Source organism: Rhinichthys klamathensis, unplaced genomic scaffold (assembly GCF_029890125.1).
Source record: "Rhinichthys klamathensis goyatoka isolate OS25496 unplaced genomic scaffold, OSU_Roscu_1.1 h1tg000127l_1, whole genome shotgun sequence".
Classification (NCBI taxonomy): domain Eukaryota; kingdom Metazoa; phylum Chordata; class Actinopteri; order Cypriniformes; family Leuciscidae; genus Rhinichthys; species Rhinichthys klamathensis.
In genome coordinates, this window is record NW_026606664.1 from 1,753,220 (window position 1) to 1,773,267 (window position 20,048).

Genomic DNA, 20,048 nt, shown 5'->3' on the forward strand with positions numbered 1-20,048 from the left:
CTTGCCCGTGCCCTTGTCCTATCAGCCGCGCACTATCTGACTTGACTGCCTGTGCTGTGTGGTGGACAGGGAAGCCGAGGCTTGTACATTGTCGTGCTGTAAAGGTCAGGTCTCTTCTCCGTGGTAAAAATGATGGCAGCGAGGTTTTTCCTTCGTCGCGCGGTCCCTGCGTTGAGACACGCGCGCTGTTATGCCGACGCGACTTCCTCCGCTGAAATGTCCTTCACTTTCGCATCGCCGACACAGGTACTGACTGGCTCCGGCCTCGGGCCTACACGCTCTGCTAACACGCTAATCACCGGCTGTGATTACTTCAGTTATATTATGTGTCTTATATGTCATGATTTACACTCAGCTTATCGTGGATATACTCTTTATTGTAGATATAGTTTGATTTGTGTGCGCGCGTGCATGTTGCTCGTGCTACTTACGTGGGTAAACCTGTCAATATATAAAACCATTGTGGTACAGATTATTGTTTTTGCATCCGCAGCGAATGTATTTAATGTAACACTATACAATGTTTACGCCTTATTTATATATATATATATATATATATATATATATATATATATATATATATATATATATATATACACACACCAAATTCAGACTTGCAAAACATGGACACACGTTTGAATGACTTTAGCAGACTGCTAGCATTGCCACCGATCACCTTGACTTGTTTTGTTTTTTTCCAAAGGGAAGATCAATTAAATGTCTTAGGACAGCTGATAAATTATGTAATTTCTTTATGAAATTTTGAACCATCAAAATTTAAATCACACTTAATATGTTATATGGGTGTATAGTGGCAGGGCAAAGTAACTGTCACAGTCTCTTCAACATTAAATGTTTTATTCACACTCATGAAAAACCTGGAAATATCAGGGTATTTTAAAATGATTCCCAGAAAAAAAAAATCCTTGAAATTAAGCTTTAAATGTCAAGGAAATTTCTATCATAATTAACTGACAGATATTAACTTTATGTATTTAATATATTTGCTTGTGGAATTGAAGGGCATATTTGTTTACTAACCATATATAAAAATGTGATTACCGGTAGTAGAAAATGCCATTTTTGTCATATGTATTTGAATGAATGAAAATTAGAAATGTATTGTAAATTAAATTGACAAATAGTGATATAATAATAAAATAAATCATATTAAAATCTGTACATTTGCATGCTAAGAACAACATCAAATGCAAAAGTAGCCTAAGTAATACATATAAATAATGTGCAGAGAGTTCATAACACAGTAATAAAAAAAATAGAAAGTTCAAAAGAACAGCATTTATCTGACATAAAAAGCTTTTGTAACATTAAACACTACCCTTCAAAAGTTTGAGGTCAGTAAGAATTTTTATTTTATTTTTGGGGGAAAGAAATAAAATAAATCAATACTTTTATTCATCAAGGACGAGTTAAATTGATCAAAAGTTACAGTAAAGACATTTATAATGTTAGAAAAGATTCTATTTGAAATAAATGCTGTTCTATTGAACTTTCTATTCATCAAAGAATTCTGAAAATAAATTGTACACAACTGTTTTCAACATTGAAAATAAATATTGTTTTTTGAGCATAAAATCAGCATATGAGAATGATTTCAGAAGGATCATGTGACACTGAAGACTGGAGTAATGATGCTGAAAATTCAGCTTTCTAATTAATGTTGCCATTTGTTTGGTTGCCGGCCACTTGGCTGCTACACATCCTCAAACTGTTCATCTGGTGCATTGAAGCTTGTTGTGCCTTTTGCAGGTGTTCTTCAAGGAAGCCAGCGTAAAACAGATTGACGTCCCAACACTGACAGGAGCCTTTGGTATCCTGCCAGCCCATGTCCCCACACTGCAGGTCCTCCGGCCCGGCATAGTCACTGTCTTCAATGACGACGGTTCCTCTGCTAAGTATTTCGGTGAGTATTTTTTATATATATATATATATATATAATTCCACCAATTCAGCTTATCATTGTAAAATGGCACAGCTTTTTAAATATCTAAATGTACACTCTTAAGATCAGTCAATCAAGCATTATATTATGATAATCAAGCATTATTTAATGATAGAACCAAAGTAATTAGTAATTAGAACCAAAACTCGATAATTATGCATGAATGCATATTTGTCATTTTAACTTAAACTTAGGACTGGTGGTGGTTGTTGGTCATTCATTCTTTCTCTAAAAAAAATAGATAATAGTAATTATTATTAAAAGATAATCCTACTAATTCTACTAATAATAATGACAATATACAACACATGAGTTGCTGGGTTCATGAATGTTAATCCTGTTGGCAGCGTTCGCTCGAACTGATTTGCTGAAATTAAAACAGGGATGAGCGCCATCCAATGAGATTGCCGTTTGCGCATTAGTCCCGCCCGTACCGGAGAAACCGGCATGTCTTCTGCTTGTTCTTAAAAGCTTAAAGGTGACCTATAATTCAAAATTGAATTTACCTTGGTATAGTCAAATAACAAGAGTTCAGTGCATGGACATGACATAGAGTGAATCTCAAACTGGACTGTTTTCGCGTTCTCATTGAATTCATGTTTATGAAAAACACCCCTGAAAAACGGTCGGTTCTCCACACAATACCGACTGTGACGCAATAGTCGGGATCATTAATATGTACGCCTCCAAATATTTGCATAATGCCAGCCCTCAATGCCAGGCGGAACTGCGCAGCCAAAGCATGGCAGTTGCTCAGTGTGGATGTACACATGAACACAAAAGTATTTTTTAGTTCCTTCATCTGAGCCTCTGAAGAAACAATGGGTTAATTTTTTTTTTTTTTCTGGAAATTTCCAAACATTTCACCGACTGTTTCCTCAACTTGGGCCAATACAGAGCTGGCCTCGGATCGAGCTACCAAGCAACACTTTCTGATGTGTAATTGTTCAAGTTCAGACAGGTAATCTTTCTCTCAAAATCGTTCAATACTGTTTATGCATCAGTAAGTCAAGACAGTGACTAAAATATCAGCTTCACATCGTTTCTTTTAGTAGGATGAAAATAATCGTATTTAAATTGTGAACAAATTATATACAGAAAGCGATCAAAGAACAATCTTTCCACACAGCGCGAGTTTATCTGGACACTTGCCAAACTCGTTATGAAATCAATGACGCACGTTACTGCACAACGAAGCTCTTACTGTATTTACATCATCGTGTTTGCATTGGTGAAAGCAGAGAGAGTGCAGAAACTGCTTTGCAATGATAAGATCTTCATTCTCGCGATCAACACACTGTCATCTGCTCAATGCTCATCACGGCAACATTTTATGTGATGGGAATAGATCTAAATACTTTAAAAACATCTCACGATTCGTTAATCTCGATAGCTGTTATAGTAAAAACGTATAATAGCAGTAGTAAAAGTATTGGGGAGAGAGTTTCACTTGTAATGCGTAGCTATTTCATATGCAAGCATGTCAGCCAATCACAGCAGTGGCCGCGGTTACACTGAATCCCACAGCAGACACGCCCCTTCAAACAGAGTGTTCAAATCAGAGGCTAAAAGCAGGCTAGGAAAAATGCCATTTATTTCTAAATTATGATTATTTTTTATCTAAAAAACATACTAACATTATAAGGGTAACCCAGGAAACATTATAAAAAAATAAAAAAAAACCATTCTAGGGCACCTTTAATAATTCCAGATGAACTGGAAAATACAAATGTAGCGCGTCGATTTTGGGTGGTATGTAAGGCTCGCTCTTTGCGTGTGTGAGAAACCTGATGGCGAGTCGCGCGCCTTCACACTAGAGTTTACGGTACGTCAAATACAAGTGCGCTGAGCTGAATTTGAAATACTAGTACGGAGAGCGAAACTCTCAAGCGCTCAATCAGTGTTCAGTGAGTGAAAATATATCTATGCTAAATACTTGGCATCTAACACACAGTGGCGAGTAAAATCTAAGAATGTATCAGCCAATGGCTAATGATTGACATTGTTTAGTCGCCCAGATTGAAATTTACTCGCATATGCGAGTGATTTACTGGCATTGTAGAGGGTTGATTTTACATTGACATTTATGCAGTTGGTAGATGCTGTTTATCGCTATTTTATTTTTTTTATTCTAAACTGTTTTAATTATTCTTATTTGTTTTGATTATTTTATTTTCTCCTTTGTAAAGCACTTTGAATTACCATTGTGTATGAAATGTGCTATATAAATAAACTTGCCTTGCCTTGCCTTGCCTTGCCTTGCCTTGCCTTGCCTTGCCTTGCCTTGCCTTGCCTTTTATCCAAAGTGACTTGCATTGCGTTGAAGGCATACATTTTTATCAGTTCATACATTGCCTTGGAATTTGGGCTACATGATTTTGGGAAAAACTGACATTGTGATTATTTTTGTTTTTCTGCAATATATATTGCGATATGAAAACAATTTCACCAGATGAAATTGAATAGCTCTGTTTGGAAATAATCATTCTAGAATGATCAGGGTGATTCGGTTGGTGCATCTGCATAGAAAATATAAAACGCATTACAAGCATGAATAAATACAATAGAACAAAGATACAAATGAAACAACCAGTGCTTTAAGTTTGTCAGGTAAGTCTAACAGGCACAGAAATTGAATAATCAAATGTAAAATAACACTGAATAGTCTTCACCGTATAAATGAAATATATTTCTTTGCTAAAGCTACAAAAATGATTTTCAGCAGCAGGTCTATTAGGCTACTGTCACTTTAAGGCTAGACTTAGACTAAAATGCAGGTTTGAGCTGTTTTAACTGAACACAACCTGCACTGACATATCTTAAAATATGTCAGTGCAATTGTTTTGTCTCAAGATGCACACAGCAATGTTTTTTTTTTCTAAGGCGCATTTATAAAAGCTACTTAATTGTCCTAATCAAACTAAGGCCTAATCCTGGCTTAATCTAAGCCATCTGTGAAACCAGGCCTTTAACTCGATGATTGTTAAACTGCAATTAATCCGTGAATCACATGTGTTCTGAACCGTGACATGGCATTAAACAACCAACAGGGTTTCTGCGAGTCTTAAAGGGATACTTCACCTCTGGGAAGATGAATGTGTATTTAATATTGGTCATTTATATAGTAGAAATGTGAAATTATTTTTGAAATTGAAGCATTCTAGACTGAGAAAAGGCAGAAAATGTACTTTTTACTCATGTGGCTGAAAGACAACAACTCCCAGAATGCACTTGCTTTGCTGCCCTTACGAGGCCACTTCCAAACCACGCCTACCGGTTACAGGTGGCAGAATCCGAAAAATGGATACAACTAGGCTTGCTTTGATACATCTCCATTTGAAATGGTGCTAAATTGCGTTGTACCGGGATGTACTAGCCTAATGTATATAACACAACTTAGACTTTCACATTAAAAATATGATGCAAGGCAGGACCATGTCCACATAGTAGCTTAGTAGCTCTGCATATGAACCGTTTTCCTCCAATTGAAATCACTATTTCTCTAAGTTAATACATTCTCTAGGCTAATCCATACTCGAGTAACACTAAAGGTTTGTAAAAAGAACCATAAGTGTTAATAAAAAATAATTAATATTAACACTTTTACACTCAAAGCTCTGCAGATTCAGCGATCTCGTCCAGAAGAAAATGGCATCGCTGAGATTGGCGACAGCAATAGGACTCTATATCTGTTTCCATAGGCGCACAGTGAGAGCACTGACACCGCCAGTCCGCCCCAGCTCGAGTCTGGCCGGGCTTAGGTCTCGCTCCCCTGCTGCAGGCAGCTGCTCTGGCTCTTGTTCCTCCATCTTCCCGCAACTGTTCATCGCTGTATTACAGCTCGTACAGGTAGCCGCGAGCATCAGATTCTTGCAACAGATCTTCGAAATCCCCTTCTGCCATTTCAACTTCAAAACTACCTTCCGCCATCGTGATTAGCCTACTATACAAACTTTCTACACAGACCAAGAGGCAAGAGCCTGTTAGCTTAGCTTCTACAGAAAGATGGCTGACACTATCTTTGCATTCTGTGAGTGAGATCCCGCCCCATATATGGGCGTGGTGAAAACATGCGGAACAATGGCTGTAGTCTTTAGCCTCTGGCACAAAAATCCTCCGATGACGCAAAATGACGATTTTTTTCAGACTAAAAATAAATTTTTCTCTCATATCAAGTCAAGTCATCTTCATTTATATAGCGCTTTTAACAATGAATTGTTTCAAAGCAGCTTTACAGAGATAAACATATAATTTAAGGTAACAGATTGTTTTGGCGTTATAGCGGTTCTTGAATAATGTTACTTCCAGCTAAAGTTAACTTTGATCAGGGGGATATGAGGGGGGGAAGCATGGTAATTCAAAAATACTACTGGTTTTCTACTGATACAAAGCTTAATGCTAAATCCTGAAGTATCCCTTTAATTCACCTTTACACAAATTAAGGCCTTAAAGTCTTAAAATAAGAGCAGAAAGTCCTAAATTCCAATACAAATATCTAAACATCCTTAAATCAAGATACATTTACTTGAGGTGCAAATTTGAAGTCTTTAAAATATCTTGAGTTTATGCTTAAAACGAGAACAAAGGTCTGTCAATCTTTCCTTTAAGAAAAATCAATCATAAACTCGCTTCATTTTGATCATTTTCACAGAAATCAATACTTCATATTTTGTATCTCCAGCACTGGAAAACAAGACACACACACTGAGAAAGAACATTACTTTTCTGGAGTGTGATCAGAGGATACAGGAAGGGATATTCCCATATACTAATGATTGAGAGCAGGCCGATTCAAGCCTTTTTATTTTTTTACAAAACTAATTAAAACATAATGGAGATCTATTGTATTTTCCAAACTCGGAAGTGTTGCTAATACAACTTATTGTGTTTCTCCCTAGATATTTAAGTTTAGAGAGCATATTGACATTTACCTTACTTGGTCTTAAAAAGGTCTTCTAGAAAGTCTTAAATATATCTTCATAAAACTTCTAAAAAGCATAAAATATAAGTGATTTTAAAAATCTCCCACATAATATGATTGAGTAATATGAATAAGAGTAATGTCATTTGGGAGGAGTGCTATTAAAAATATGATAAAAATTAATATAAAAATTTTAAATTTATAAAATATAAAACATGTTAATTATAGAAACTCTTGCAAGGAGAATGAAACTAGGAGAAGATAGAAGTGACTATGACTTGTGGTCCTCATTTGCACACTTCAGAGGGATATTTGTAACGTGATATTCTGTGTTGAAGCAAGCATGCTTGAAATCAATCTACCATAAAGACGGCTGACTACTTATTGCATATGATTTTAGAAATCCATCCAGAAGGGGTCAGACTTGTCCTAGAAATGAGAGCCTCTTCAGACGTCAACAAATAATATGGTCTACCTTCCGTGTTTTGCAGTGAGCAGTGGATCAGTCACCGTTAATGCTGACTCTTCAGTGCAGCTGCTGGCGGAGGAAGCCGTTCCTCTGGACAACCTGGACCTAGCAGTGAGTCCCTGCTATACTGTTATCTGAAACCGCAAAGAATAATGGAAAAACCCATTCATGCATAGCTCCATTCTCCGCTTTTCACGATCCAACCCATTCCTGGGTGGTGTTTTTTTGGTAGAGTTCACTCAGAAATGCATCATTATAGACGAAAAATGGGTTACAAGGTCCATTTGAAGAAATAAAGGGATGAGTAATTTTCGAAAAAACAAAGACTGTTCGGATTATAATGTAGGCTTGTAGGCGTTTAATGAGGTTGAATCTGTGTAGTGCCGTATTTGAAAGGTCATACTGTTTCAGAAACGCCCTATTATTTGTTTGTCGGACTGCATAGACATATTTTATTGGACTATCATTTAAATTTAGCATTCGAAACTAAATCAAGCCGCCCTTTTATAGAAATCATGCTGTTTACCCTCTACAGCATCATTAAAAATGCTCTTCATATTCTGTTAGTCGAATGTTCAGAATGACACATCGAACTCATTCCAAACGGGATGTTCTTGGACATGCCCTTTTTCCGATGCGGAATAAAGAGCACTTTTGGGTTCATTCCACATAAATAGGCCAATTTTTTATTCTTCCTAGAGATAGCTATGCTCGGGGGCCTCGCTGGTTAATAAGGAAGGAAAGGTCAGTCACCGTTGAGGTGGTGCAGATGTGTCAAATCCCCACTGAGAGACCTTTAACTCCCAGCAATGTTTGGCCTTTACACTGTGTAATCGCCACTGTGACAAATGTCCTTCACAGGAAAGAGGCCACGTTTATTTGCTCACACTGTTGAGAATACGGCCATGCTAGTCTAGAATGTGGCTCAAGTAGCAGCAGCATTGATTTTTAAGGGAAAGATGAGTTTTCTCACTTATAAGGTGCTTCAAGATATTGAAGTTCTCAGATCTATATGACACTTGTTCCAATTGATGGCTCCTTTTATAATGTCAGGTGTTATGGATTGAGTTTTCGCCTGATACTTCAGTGTCAAGATTACAGTGAATGTGAACCAAATGTCAAGAGTGCCATGTCTTTTTTTTTGTAGGCGGCGAAAGCGAACCTCGAGAAAGCCCAGTCAGAACTGATGGGCGCTTCAGATGAGGCAGCCCGGGCAGAGGTTCTGGTCAGCATAGAGGCAAACGAGGCAATCGTCAAAGCGCTGGAGTAAACCACTTGTGTTGGTATGTTCACTTTTTAGCAAATGAGAAATGTGGGACAACACTCAGTAAATGCTGCATATGAATGTACTTATGCTTCATCAGTGTCTATTTCTTATTTTTTTGTTTCTCAGTTGGAAATTCTGTCGGTGTGAAAAGGTCTCCGGCTTTGTCTGTTCCCCACCTCACCGCATTGAAGTCAGAAACCTGCAAGACTGCTTGCTTTGTACAGTGGATGAAATTAACAATAAATTTATTTGAAATAACACGTTGTCACGTATGTTCTTTGCGCTTCACAAAACTAATTCAAGCTGTATTTGGTGTGCTATAGATTTGTTTGAGTGCAGTACTGTTCATGACAGAAAGGGGGCAGTATAGTACATTGTAAAAAAACTATATGATCAATAAGTTATGACAACAATTTTTAGCAATTTTTTATTTAAAAAAATATTGTAATACAAGACTAATTTTTAAAGTCAGTTTAATGTAATTTAAGTTGAAATTACTTAAAAATCCAAGTTGATTGTACTTAAATGGCAGCAACTTTTTTTTTTTTTACAATGTAATGTTTAAACCTAAAGGATCACCAAGCCATTTGCAGAGGGAACTGGAGCGAATCTTTTCCGCTTTATTATTCAGTCAATAGCGATGTTTCCATCCACATTTGTATACGCATTTTGTTATATTGCGTTATAACGCTAGATGAAAACGCCAAGAATGTATGTGCTCAATTGAGTCAAACTTTTTATCCGAAAAGAAAATTTGTGCATAAACTATGTTGGAAACACATTTACTGTATAAGTTCCTCATTGCGCATCAAAAAAATACATTTTGCGATGGGACTGCATAACTGGACCAACCAGTGGACCTATATTTTTGCAGAGCATCTGAAATGCTGTTTTGGTTGTTCTGAAATGCCTGAGCAAAGTCTGTCGTTAAAGTGCTTTCAGTATAATTACCTCCCAGAACTGTCTTACACGACTGCATTCCCAAACAACAGCCATCCGCCTCCAAAAGCAAGATAACATTACTGCGTTCTGTCTGCGCCTTGTGAGGCGCGAGTAATTTTGTTTTTCTTAGTGATATTTAGCACCAGTTTATCATGAAGGTGATGATTTTGTTGTCTTCGGCTTACTGGATGGAAACGATGCTTTGTTCGCAATTTTTTTTTTTTTGCGATATTCCAATTGCATAAGTTAAATTCGCAACTTTAGATGGAAACATAGCTAATGACACCAATTCTTGTGCAAGAAGTTTTTTTTTAACCCATATTGCATTTGTTTCTTGTTTGTGCATCTTCAAGCCTCGTAGCTGTTATGCTAATATTCAACCTACTCAAGTTGCCTTCATATGCATTTTCTAGATCCCTATAAACTGATAAGCAGGTACTGACAAGCCAACAACAGAGTTAGAAATACAGCTAGACTACGCTGCAAGAAGAAACATCCTACAGACGGTGGACGTTGTGGAGTTAAAGGCCTATATTTGCTTAAGTACAGGGTAATTTGGCTACATGGCTGCTCCAGAGCTATATGCTTGTGCTGACTGGAGTTTTACGAGACTAAACCACATGCGTCTTTATGAACGTCAGATGTTTAGCGTGGCAACATGCTACAGCTTGCTCCAGTGGCACATGTACAGAATTGGCAGAGAACACTTGCTGAAAGTTGTAATCGTCCTTTGCTGAGAAAAGTTGGTTTTTGGGTTCACTAGTTTGTCTAAATTGTTACTTGCACTGCATAACTTGCATGTTTTTACTCTATGTTTGTGACGAATTACTTAAAAACCAATGCAGACATTCAGAAGTCTTATTTTTATTTTTTCACAGACTGACAGTGTCGGAAATCAGTGTGGCAAAGTCTGATATTTTAAGATTACTTCTGGTTTAAGGAACCACAAGGTTCTATTTATGTCTCACAATGTTTCCCTTGTTGCCATCTTTTGTTCCTACATCTCAAGTGTGAGTATAGCCTCTATTCTTAAACTTCCTCTACGGGATAGTCCTAATTACTGTTCTGAAGTCTTAAGAAGGGACAGTTTTAGGTTAGAAGTTCTTCTCCAGCAAAACGTTTCATAATAATTTTATAAACCTCTGAGTATCTTCAACGTAAGGAACTAGATATCCCAATGGCACCAAGGTTTTTTTGAAGAAATAATATACCAAATTGGAATAAAATGATCTAGCAATGTCAATGGAAAAAAGCCACCATTGTCCACCTTATTTTTAAGGTAAAAGTGGGCATGGACATTGTGCAATGTACAAGGCCTCCGGTGTCATCCGCTTTTTTGAGTAAATTTAATAGAGAGAAAAAACATCCGCCATGCTGCTTGATATTGCAAACTGGCATTTTTAAAATCATTTTAATTATTGTAACCATAGGCACACTGGTTTATAACACGCATAATTATGTTGTGTACCTATAGCGGCTAATAAACACATTCACAGAAAATCGCTTCCACATTGCAAAATAAGGTGGTTGGGATTAGTGTTCATTTCTGGATTCATTCTTGCAATTTAGCTCCAATCTGCTTCAATGCAGCTGCCCACAAGTTCTAGTCATCCTGAAGACTTTGATTAGATGGTTCAGGTGTGTTTAATTGGTGCTGGAGCTAAACACAGCTCGAAGGTGGCCCTCCAGTAGCAGGATTGGACACCTTTGTAATCTAGACTCTGCAGGAATGTCCCTCTTGGAGAAGGATTGGACCCCTTTGTTTGAGGGGTCAGTGGTTCCCAACCCTGGTCCTGGAGAACCCTATTAGTAAAGATGCCAAGACCTTAATAGGTATGCAGTGTTGGGGGTACACCAGGACTAGGGTTGGGAACCACTGGCATAGGTGTCACAGTAATGCTTGAGATGCCTGCAGGAGGACATACAATTGTAAAAGTGCAGTTTAAGGCTCTGACCTGGTTTTGCTTGCAGTCTGCAGGGCTTCAGACTCTCAGGTGGCTGTGAGATACTGCACGCAGGCTGGGAGTGGGCGCGGAGGCCTGACGCTCCCGCCTACACAGACATACGGACCAGCGCAGATCTGCGACCGGTTCTGCAATTACTGGAATTGACTACGGCTGGAGTTCTGAGAAAAGCATCCGGTCTTAGGTCAGTCTTATAGGGCTGTTTCTCGATGTAGACCCTACACCACATCCTTTTTTGTCACTCCCACCCACACTTGCAAAGGTTCCTACAAATAGAACTTAGAGCAAGCATTCTAGAGAAACCTGCAAATCCACAACACACCTCAAAACCTTGAGGTTGAACTTTGTCAGCTTTGCTCTAGTGATAAATAACCCTGATTGACATCTCAAGTAATCAACTATACATTGGGTATTTAAGATGGCATCCTCTTGTAAGTCTTTCACATTAGTCATACAGACTATCTTTTGCTAAGCATTTTTTTTCTTGTGGTACTAAACGGATTAGTGATTAAATAATGACTCGCCCAGTCTTGTTTTGACTGTTTATCCTTTACAAGTGAGTCCCTGCCAGTAAATGTCATAACTAGATCATCTGGCTGCAAATAGTATCTTTCCAGAGATATTAGTTACCAGACTTTTACCTCGTGGGGTCCTACGCAAGCTAAGCAATGGAGATTACTGAGAATGCTAACGGCTGACCTTCTCCAGGTATTATAGACCTACTTGGTCCAGACAAACACATAGTCCTCCACAAACCATGGCAGAGAGGTAGGTAGGACATACTTATTATTGATTGAAAGGAAAGGACAAGCTAACTTTCTTTGTATCTCCCTCATGCTAACAGTGATGTTTGTGTTGGTCTTGCGTTCCACAGAGCAAAGTGTCACATTCCCAAAGGGTGAGGTTGTTAAATCAGTTGACTGGGAAAGCAAGGGTGAGCTGTGGGCTCATGGGTCTCTTGTAGAGTGAAACCCTGTACGCAAACTCTACAGCATAGTGTTTGTAAAACTGTTTGATGGCTCATAACATACATTCGTATGATGTACTTTAAAGGTTTAAAAGATGTCTATGGCCAGAGAAATTGAGGTGAACCCATTTTTTTCTCTGTAACGCACATCAAGAAATGGCTGACAATTCACAAATCCTTCCCCCTAAACTTGCCAGAATCCAAAGACTTCCTGTTCAGTCTCCAGCATCCTTCGAAGGTCAGACCGAGCATTTTTAAATGGGACGGTCTAGCCTACGGAGGATTGTTCTGGTCGTCTAGCAATTGTGACAGCTGCCATTGATGAGTGACAGTTACGTTTGTACTGGACTTTTTTGAAAGTTATATTAAACTGTAGGGTTCACAAACTGTCTAAATGTGTTCACCATGGTCCATTTCTGTATATAATGAAGAGTATAACTATATATAATCGCATCTTAGTAAGATATGTCAACATTTGAACCGCTTTAAGTTTTTTTAATTATTATTTGTATATTTGTATCTTTAAATATTTGAGTAAGTTGAAACTGAATACTTTCAATTAAAAGTGTAATTCAATTCTCCCAAAAGAAATCCTGTCGTCACTGGAGCGCAATAAATTTTGGGGTAGGCAAGGCCACGAAGGATCCATCCGTTGTATCCTTAATTTCACGGGAAATGAAGGACGCATTTGGAGGCCACCTTCGAATTGGGACAGCCTTTGCCACGTTGCGGCGACGCAATCGGCCTTCGAAGGATGCAACCTTTGAATTGGGACGCAGCTCATGTCACCTGTCAAGTGTCTTGTCTTAAACTTACCAATCAAGAAGCACTTTCCTTCTCCACCTCCATCACTTTTTTCCCATGTAAGGTTACAAAAAAAGCTCTGATTTTTTTCCCCTTAAATGCAAAACCTTTCCCCTTAGAGTACATTACACTGTGGAATCAACCCTGCAGCACTGCATGGAAAACCAATTAGGGAAAACCCAGTTGTCACATAGACCTAATGTTTAACTAAAGAGAGAAAAAAAGTAAATTCGTGCTTCTGTGCATGCATCTCTACTCTCAAAGTAGAACCTCTTGTTTGGCAAGAACACTGAGTGAGTTTGCACACAATATCAGAAAAAAAAGACTGCAATGGCGACTCTCCCGGTAAACTCAGTCAATTAACAAAAATAGAATGTGTTTTTTTCCAATGGCTCAATTAATACTAAAGTCATAAGTTTGATTCCCAGAGGACACAGACTGATAAAATGTAAACCTTTAATGCACAGCAAAAGGCCGTTCACAAAGAACAAGTTTCTGCATTCCACAGCACTGCTTTGACATTATTTGTCTATGTATACATGCACCAGGTGGACATGTTTGACTGTTGCACTTGAGTTGTGTGTCCTCTGCAGTGTCTCCCGCATGAGAGTGCTGCATTGTTTGAAGGCTGTATCAAGTTAGTTCAACTTCAAAAAAAAAAAAAAAAAAATGCGTCTCGCCTTATTTTTTCATTCAATTACCCTAAATGTGTTTTGTGTGAAGTCACTTAAATTGCTTTGCTCATTCTGTCTGACCTTTGTTTTGTAAGTGATGGTCTACGTACACATCCATCAGATGTGTTGGCTGTTTTATCGTTTCTCTGATTTTTCATCGTCTCACGCCAAGAGTGCTTCGTTTTTACTTCATTGTGTTAACAAGTTAAAAGTATTTACTACTTTGAGACCCCTTCACAGTTGTGTTGTGCTCTGTCTTGCTTGCAAGAATGCATCCTGTAGGAACACACCCTAACTCCTGCGCTACCGGCTCTCGATAATTGTGGTTTAGCGAGTCGCGTTGCCTGTAGTAGCCACTGCGCTGAACGTATAATTCACAATAATATGCTTTGCATTTGGGGGGTTTCAGGTTTGAATTGTTTCCATGGCATTGGAACATCCCTTATGGAATTTACATACAGGTCATGGGCATGAATTAATAATTTTATAATTTTGACCTAATTATTTTTATAATTAATAGTTCAAAATTAGCATATTCATTTGAAAGGCCTATAGTAAATGTAGATTCAAAATATATCATCCTGTCCTTACCCAACATAGAGTGACTCGTGCTGGTTTCCTAATCACATGTCTTAATGCTGAAGCACTAGGAAAATATGTCATCATGCTAGTTTCCATCCAGCACTACGCAAGTAGACATAGCACCATTTACACACTTATGCAGTCCCGGACTTTGGTGCAAGGCCCCACACCCGCATGCAAATGTATGACGCTTTCCAGTGCTGGCAGACAGCAGATCAAACATTACCATGAGCCCAGCCATTGATCTTATTCTGTCAGCTGGCCCGGTATTAGCAGGTGGTGGGGCGGGGAAGGTTGGGCTGTTAGGCGAGGTCAGGAATGCACTGACTGTGGGCGCTAGATGGAAAACGATGCCAATTGGTCACTCATTTTCATGGTGAACATAATGACGAGAAGTAATGATGACAGCAGTTTTGCAGTATGCAAACTAGCCTTATACGAAGCCAAAACGAAGGCTTGACAGTGAACTTATTTATGTTTACCACCATGTTGCCCTTTCAATGAGTTACTGTATGCTATGACGATCCCTCTGAGGTAATGCTCCCAGGAACTCCCGACTTGTCATCATTCCAGAAAGATAACGTGCATGCTAAAGCTAGCTTTCACATTTCCCATACTAACTCAAACTAGTAAAAGCTTTGTGATGCTTCAGATTTAGGGTGACTTGAAGCAAAAAGATCCATTGTGCACTGGGGAACAACTGGACATGATTAACTACATAATTTATAACTGACTGATTGACACATGTTAACTGTTTAGCCACGGTGTTATGTAGCATGCATTTTATCACAGTGGTTACAGAATGCTGATAAGGTATTACATGGGCAAAAAATACTGGGTTCAATCCAGGACAATCCCGCAAATAGATCGCCTCTTAGAATTCACAAGGCCTCAGATTATGGGAAGCCACTACATGTAATAAGTAGAAGGTTGCTGGTGTGGTTTTGCAGTAAGATATTTAAGTATGAATACCTCATGGACAGTTTATGTCAGTGTACCAAACGTCTAATGAACCTTCAGTGTGTTGACGCACTGCACTTGTAACCCATCCAACAAATGATGCACCTTAGTGAGGTGAATAAGTCCTCGGAAACATTAGCATAGCATTAACATAGCGCTGCATGTAAACACATCCTCATGCTTGGTGCCAGATAGGTTAACAAGAGTACAAAAATAGACCTCTTTGACAAATTAACGGATAGGCACTATTACTGCTGCACATATCAAATATTCTGATCTGTTATACCCCGACATGACTAAACATGGACTGCATCAGTCTCTGTTAGCCTCTTAACATAATGGCCTGGTTTCACAGACAGGGCTTAGATTAAGCCAGGATTAGGCCTTAGTTTAATGAGGACATCTAAGTAGCTTTTATAAACGTGCCTTAGAAAAAAACATTACTGGTGGTGTGCATCTTGAGACAAAACAATTTCTTTCAGTTAAAACAGCTCAAACATGTATTTTAGTCCAGGACTAGGCTTAAGCCTTGTCTGTGAAACCCGGGGGGAAGAGTTATTAATTGAAAGGTATTAAGAGGTTAAAGTTGATGGTACACTGGGCAACTTTTTGAGCAATGTTGCTGGGCAATATTGCCGTCAATGGGCAACCAGGTGAGACACAGGGCCCACGACCGATCTAAGGCATCCAGATTAACTCCCAAGACCTTTTCTGATTCTCAATGGGAAAGTGCCCAAGCAACATTGCCCGGCAGCACTACTTAAAAATGTTGCCCCGAGTATCATCACCTTAAGGGTTGGTTCCGTGATTCAGTGGAAAGTCATGATTACCAGTGTGCTGTTCTTCCCACCGGATATTGGATACCCTGATGTTAGGTACTATAAGGTTTTTCACACTATGGTTAGTGTCATTTCAACCCCCGGGTTAAACAACGTTTCGCACTTAATTTTTCAAAGGGATTACGTCACAAAATGATGATGTAAAGCATCATAAAGAATGCTTGATGCAACCTAAAGGGTCAAGGTTTTTCTTCTTACCATGGCCTCTTAGCCCCTGCTGGTAGATGTTGTAACTACACACCATATTTCTCCACTGACAGTTTTTTTTAACCCCACTTTTTTTTTTCCTGTGCTGCTTTTGACATCACAACTTGGGATAATCACCAGTGAACAGTTCAGGACTGTACAGTGTGTATGTTCATCAGCCAATTAGCATTGTGGCCACGTCATTTTGCTGCAGCTCTAGAGTGATTAGTCACATGGCTGGCTGCAGAAACAAGTCCTCATGAGTAAATATGCCAGATTTCACATTACATACTTCCACGGGTTCCAAACCAGCCGAGCAAGTGCCATTGAGATGACTGTGAATGCAAACGGATAGCTTTCTCCAGGATACAATAGCTAAATGCAAACTTTTTTATTATTTGTGGCATGGTTCTGTGTTTTTAATTTTAAATGTCAAGCGATTCTATTCAGTTTTGATCCAAACTGTTTTGTGTTGTAAAATTATTGCTTCATGATACCTTTGCAGCTGTTTGAATATCAACTAATGAGGAACTGAAAAGGACCAAAGAAGAATTAATTTGCATGAACAAATTACACCTTTCCTTTGAAAAGAAGTGGTACAAGGATATATTGAAACATTTTCTTTTCTGGTATATAAGCACTAGGTACGATTATTATACTTCTAAATCTTCAATCTTTTTTTAATAAGGAACCTGACCAACTCTTGAGTATCTTAACCAAAATAAATATCAATAACTTTGAATATTGCTGTTGACTAATGAAGTCACCAATTAAGCAACATAAAGAACATTTTCAGATTACATTCTCTACAGAGATTGCCATCAAGTTCAGAAACCGAATTAACTTGTCTAGGAAACAATAATGTGTTAGTCTTTGATTAATCCATCTTTTTCCAAGAACACTTCATAGAGGTCATAAGCCGATTCCTTCTGCCACTATGTGGGAAGTTGTAAAAGTAAACAACCTCATTGGCCCCTATGTAAATGCTTTACCGGATGGACACAACTGAACTGTCTGTGGTGAACTCGAACAGCACAGGGAAATGAGGAAGTAAGCAATAAGGCACATTAGCGCAAAAAGCCAGTCGTGGGGACTGCGGATCAGAGACAGAGACGGGAAATAATGGCATTCTTGTGAAGTGTATGCTTCTATTTTTAAAGTCTGTTTGGATGCAGGATGACCAAGCTTCCTACGTCACTGATGGAATCAGAGGGCCAGAATTACCGTCCATATCAATGATTAGATTACCACAAACAGCGGATACAGGTGAAATGTCAGTGTGCCACGCTTCCCCCGTGCATTGCTTCTCTATGGAGGCAGTGTTCTGATTAAATTAGCCTAACGTGGGAAGTTGCTAATCCGAGCCAACCCAGGATTAAGCCTGCAGGACATCGAGAGTACATGGGAGAATGCATGTTTGAGTGTGGGTTGCTGAGTGGGTGGTGGATAACAAGGGTTTGCGGAGAACAAATAAACCTTGCTGAACATGAGGCTAACAAAGATACCCCTGTAATTTCGCTTTGTCTTACTTCATCATGATGTTGTAGAATATAAAAAGAAATGTGGATTAATAACAAGCAATACACACTTGATTTGCTCTGGAATTTGGCTGACGTGTTGGTCGAATTCTCTTGTGCTTATTCTCGGTTTCCATAAAGAAGTGCTTTTTCATTTTATAATGTGGTCAGGCTCTGCAGGTGGCTACTTATGAAAGACTATACAAATGCAATATGCCTACAGAGTTACTAAGGCCTGGAACAAAAGATGTAATATTGTGATTATATATCGAAAATACCTGCATCAGTGGGCTCATGATTAGCTGAAGATTAACCACTTTAAATAAAAAAGCTATGGAAGCTTTCCGCCACTGAATAAAAAAAAAAGGTAATTTCTACTTTTTATCTTGCAATTATGGCTTTTTTTCTCAGAATTGCATAATATAAACTCACAATTTCGAGTTATAAAGTCAGAATTGCAAGCTATAAATGTCATAATCTATACAGGTTATTCTAATTCCTCAATTCTGATTGGCTGAGGGCCTCAGTATTAACTTCTCATTACATGATTCTCTTTGGTTAATCTTGGCATTCATTGGTCAGATATTTCTTAAAGGGATAGTTCGGCCAGAAATAAAAATTCTGCCCTCGTGTCGTTCCAAACCCATAAGACTTTCGTTCATCCTCGGAACACACATGATCTTTTTAATCAAATCTGTCCCAATTCTGTACTCTCTATTGACAGCTACGCAACTACCACTTTGACGCTTCAAAAAGTTTATAAAGAGATCATAAAACTAATCCATATGAATCGGGAGGTATAGTCCAAATTTTCTGAAGAGACACAATCACTTTATATGATGAACAGATTGAATTTAGGCTTTTATTCACATATAAACATTCAACAACGAATTGGTTGATTTGTTTTGTACAGGAAGTGGAAGCTTTAAGATATATGCCTATAGATGGCTAATATACAGGTAACTCAAATCAATAGTTAATGTCCACGTATTTATTTATTTGGTTGATAAGCGCAATTATATGTAGAGTCAGCTGTCAATATCTCAAAATAGATGTAATAAATGGATCACGGTTTCCACAAATATATGAAGCAGCACAACTGCTTTTAACATTGATAGTAAAAAGTGTTAGAGCTCCAACTCAGCATATTAGAATGATTTCTGAAGGTTCATGTGACTGAATGGAGAAATGGCTTCTGAAAATTCAGCTTTGCTTTGCCATATACCAGGAATAAATGACATTTTAAATAAAATAGAAAACAGTCAACACACATACACACACACACACACACAATATCTCCCACACCCTGTTGGAGGAAATACACCTGTAAAGTACACTTTGTTGCAACGTACTTTGTTGTCTTTTCGTTCATAACCTTTAGGGTGGATGTGTAACTATGTCTTGTGTAATTTCTGTGTTCCCACAGTACTCATTTATCCCCAACTTCCTGTTGACAGACCTATGAGCCACGGCCCTGCGCACTGACAGGCATGTCCTAATGCTTCCCTCTCTGTTTCAACAAAGGAATCGGGGGTAAACAACAATCGGAATGGGCTGACAGATACGGGCAGATGAAAATTTCTCGAACATGAATATGGGAACCGGGTGACTTTGATGGTTTGGAATGCTGCTCACCCACACATGCACAGACGCCCACATATGTCCCACACATGTCTCACATATGAATACGCATAAAGATTACTCATTGTATGTGACACTTCAAGATCCTTCACATCCACCCATTCCATTCAAAGACAGACATTCTAGCATGAATAAGGCTAATTGATTCATTGAAAGCTGTTTAATTGGAAAGAGCAAACAACCTCTTCAATAAAATTCCCTTTAGGGTGGGAAAGCAGCTAAACGTTCTTACAACACATGTCAGCTTATTAGGAGCACAACAAAGAATTCATTATTCATCAACACTTTGTTTTCAGGTCTCCACCTTGCCGCATCACCGCTTCGAAAAGTGGATGAGGGAAGGTTTATATAA

General features: G+C 38.5%; 1 protein-coding gene across 1 annotated transcript; it reads left to right on the forward strand.

The window, feature by feature from the left end:
• On the forward strand, positions 1 to 8,878 carry atp5f1d (ATP synthase F1 subunit delta). Its single transcript, XM_056256447.1, has 5 exons — positions 1 to 246; positions 1,771 to 1,924; positions 7,376 to 7,464; positions 8,501 to 8,636; positions 8,747 to 8,878. The coding sequence occupies exons 1-4, from the start codon at positions 130 to 132 to the stop codon at positions 8,621 to 8,623; spliced, it is 483 nt and encodes a 160-aa protein (XP_056112422.1). The 5' UTR covers positions 1 to 129; the 3' UTR covers positions 8,624 to 8,636; positions 8,747 to 8,878.
• The last annotated feature ends 11,170 nt before the right edge of the window (positions 8,879 to 20,048 follow it).

What these genes read in the sequence shown, in the direction of transcription:
- atp5f1d (XM_056256447.1), top strand. Translation starts at nt 130, where the DNA reads ATGATGGCAGCGAGGTTTTTCCTTCGTCGCGCGGTCCCTGCGTTGAGA. An exon ending in CTTTCGCATCGCCGACACAG is followed by an intron (nt 247 to 1,770) that starts GTACTGACTGGC and finishes TGCCTTTTGCAG; the next exon opens with GTGTTCTTCAAGGAAGCCAG. An exon ending in TGGACAACCTGGACCTAGCA is followed by an intron (nt 7,465 to 8,500) that starts GTGAGTCCCTGC and finishes TTTTTTTTGTAG; the next exon opens with GCGGCGAAAGCGAACCTCGA.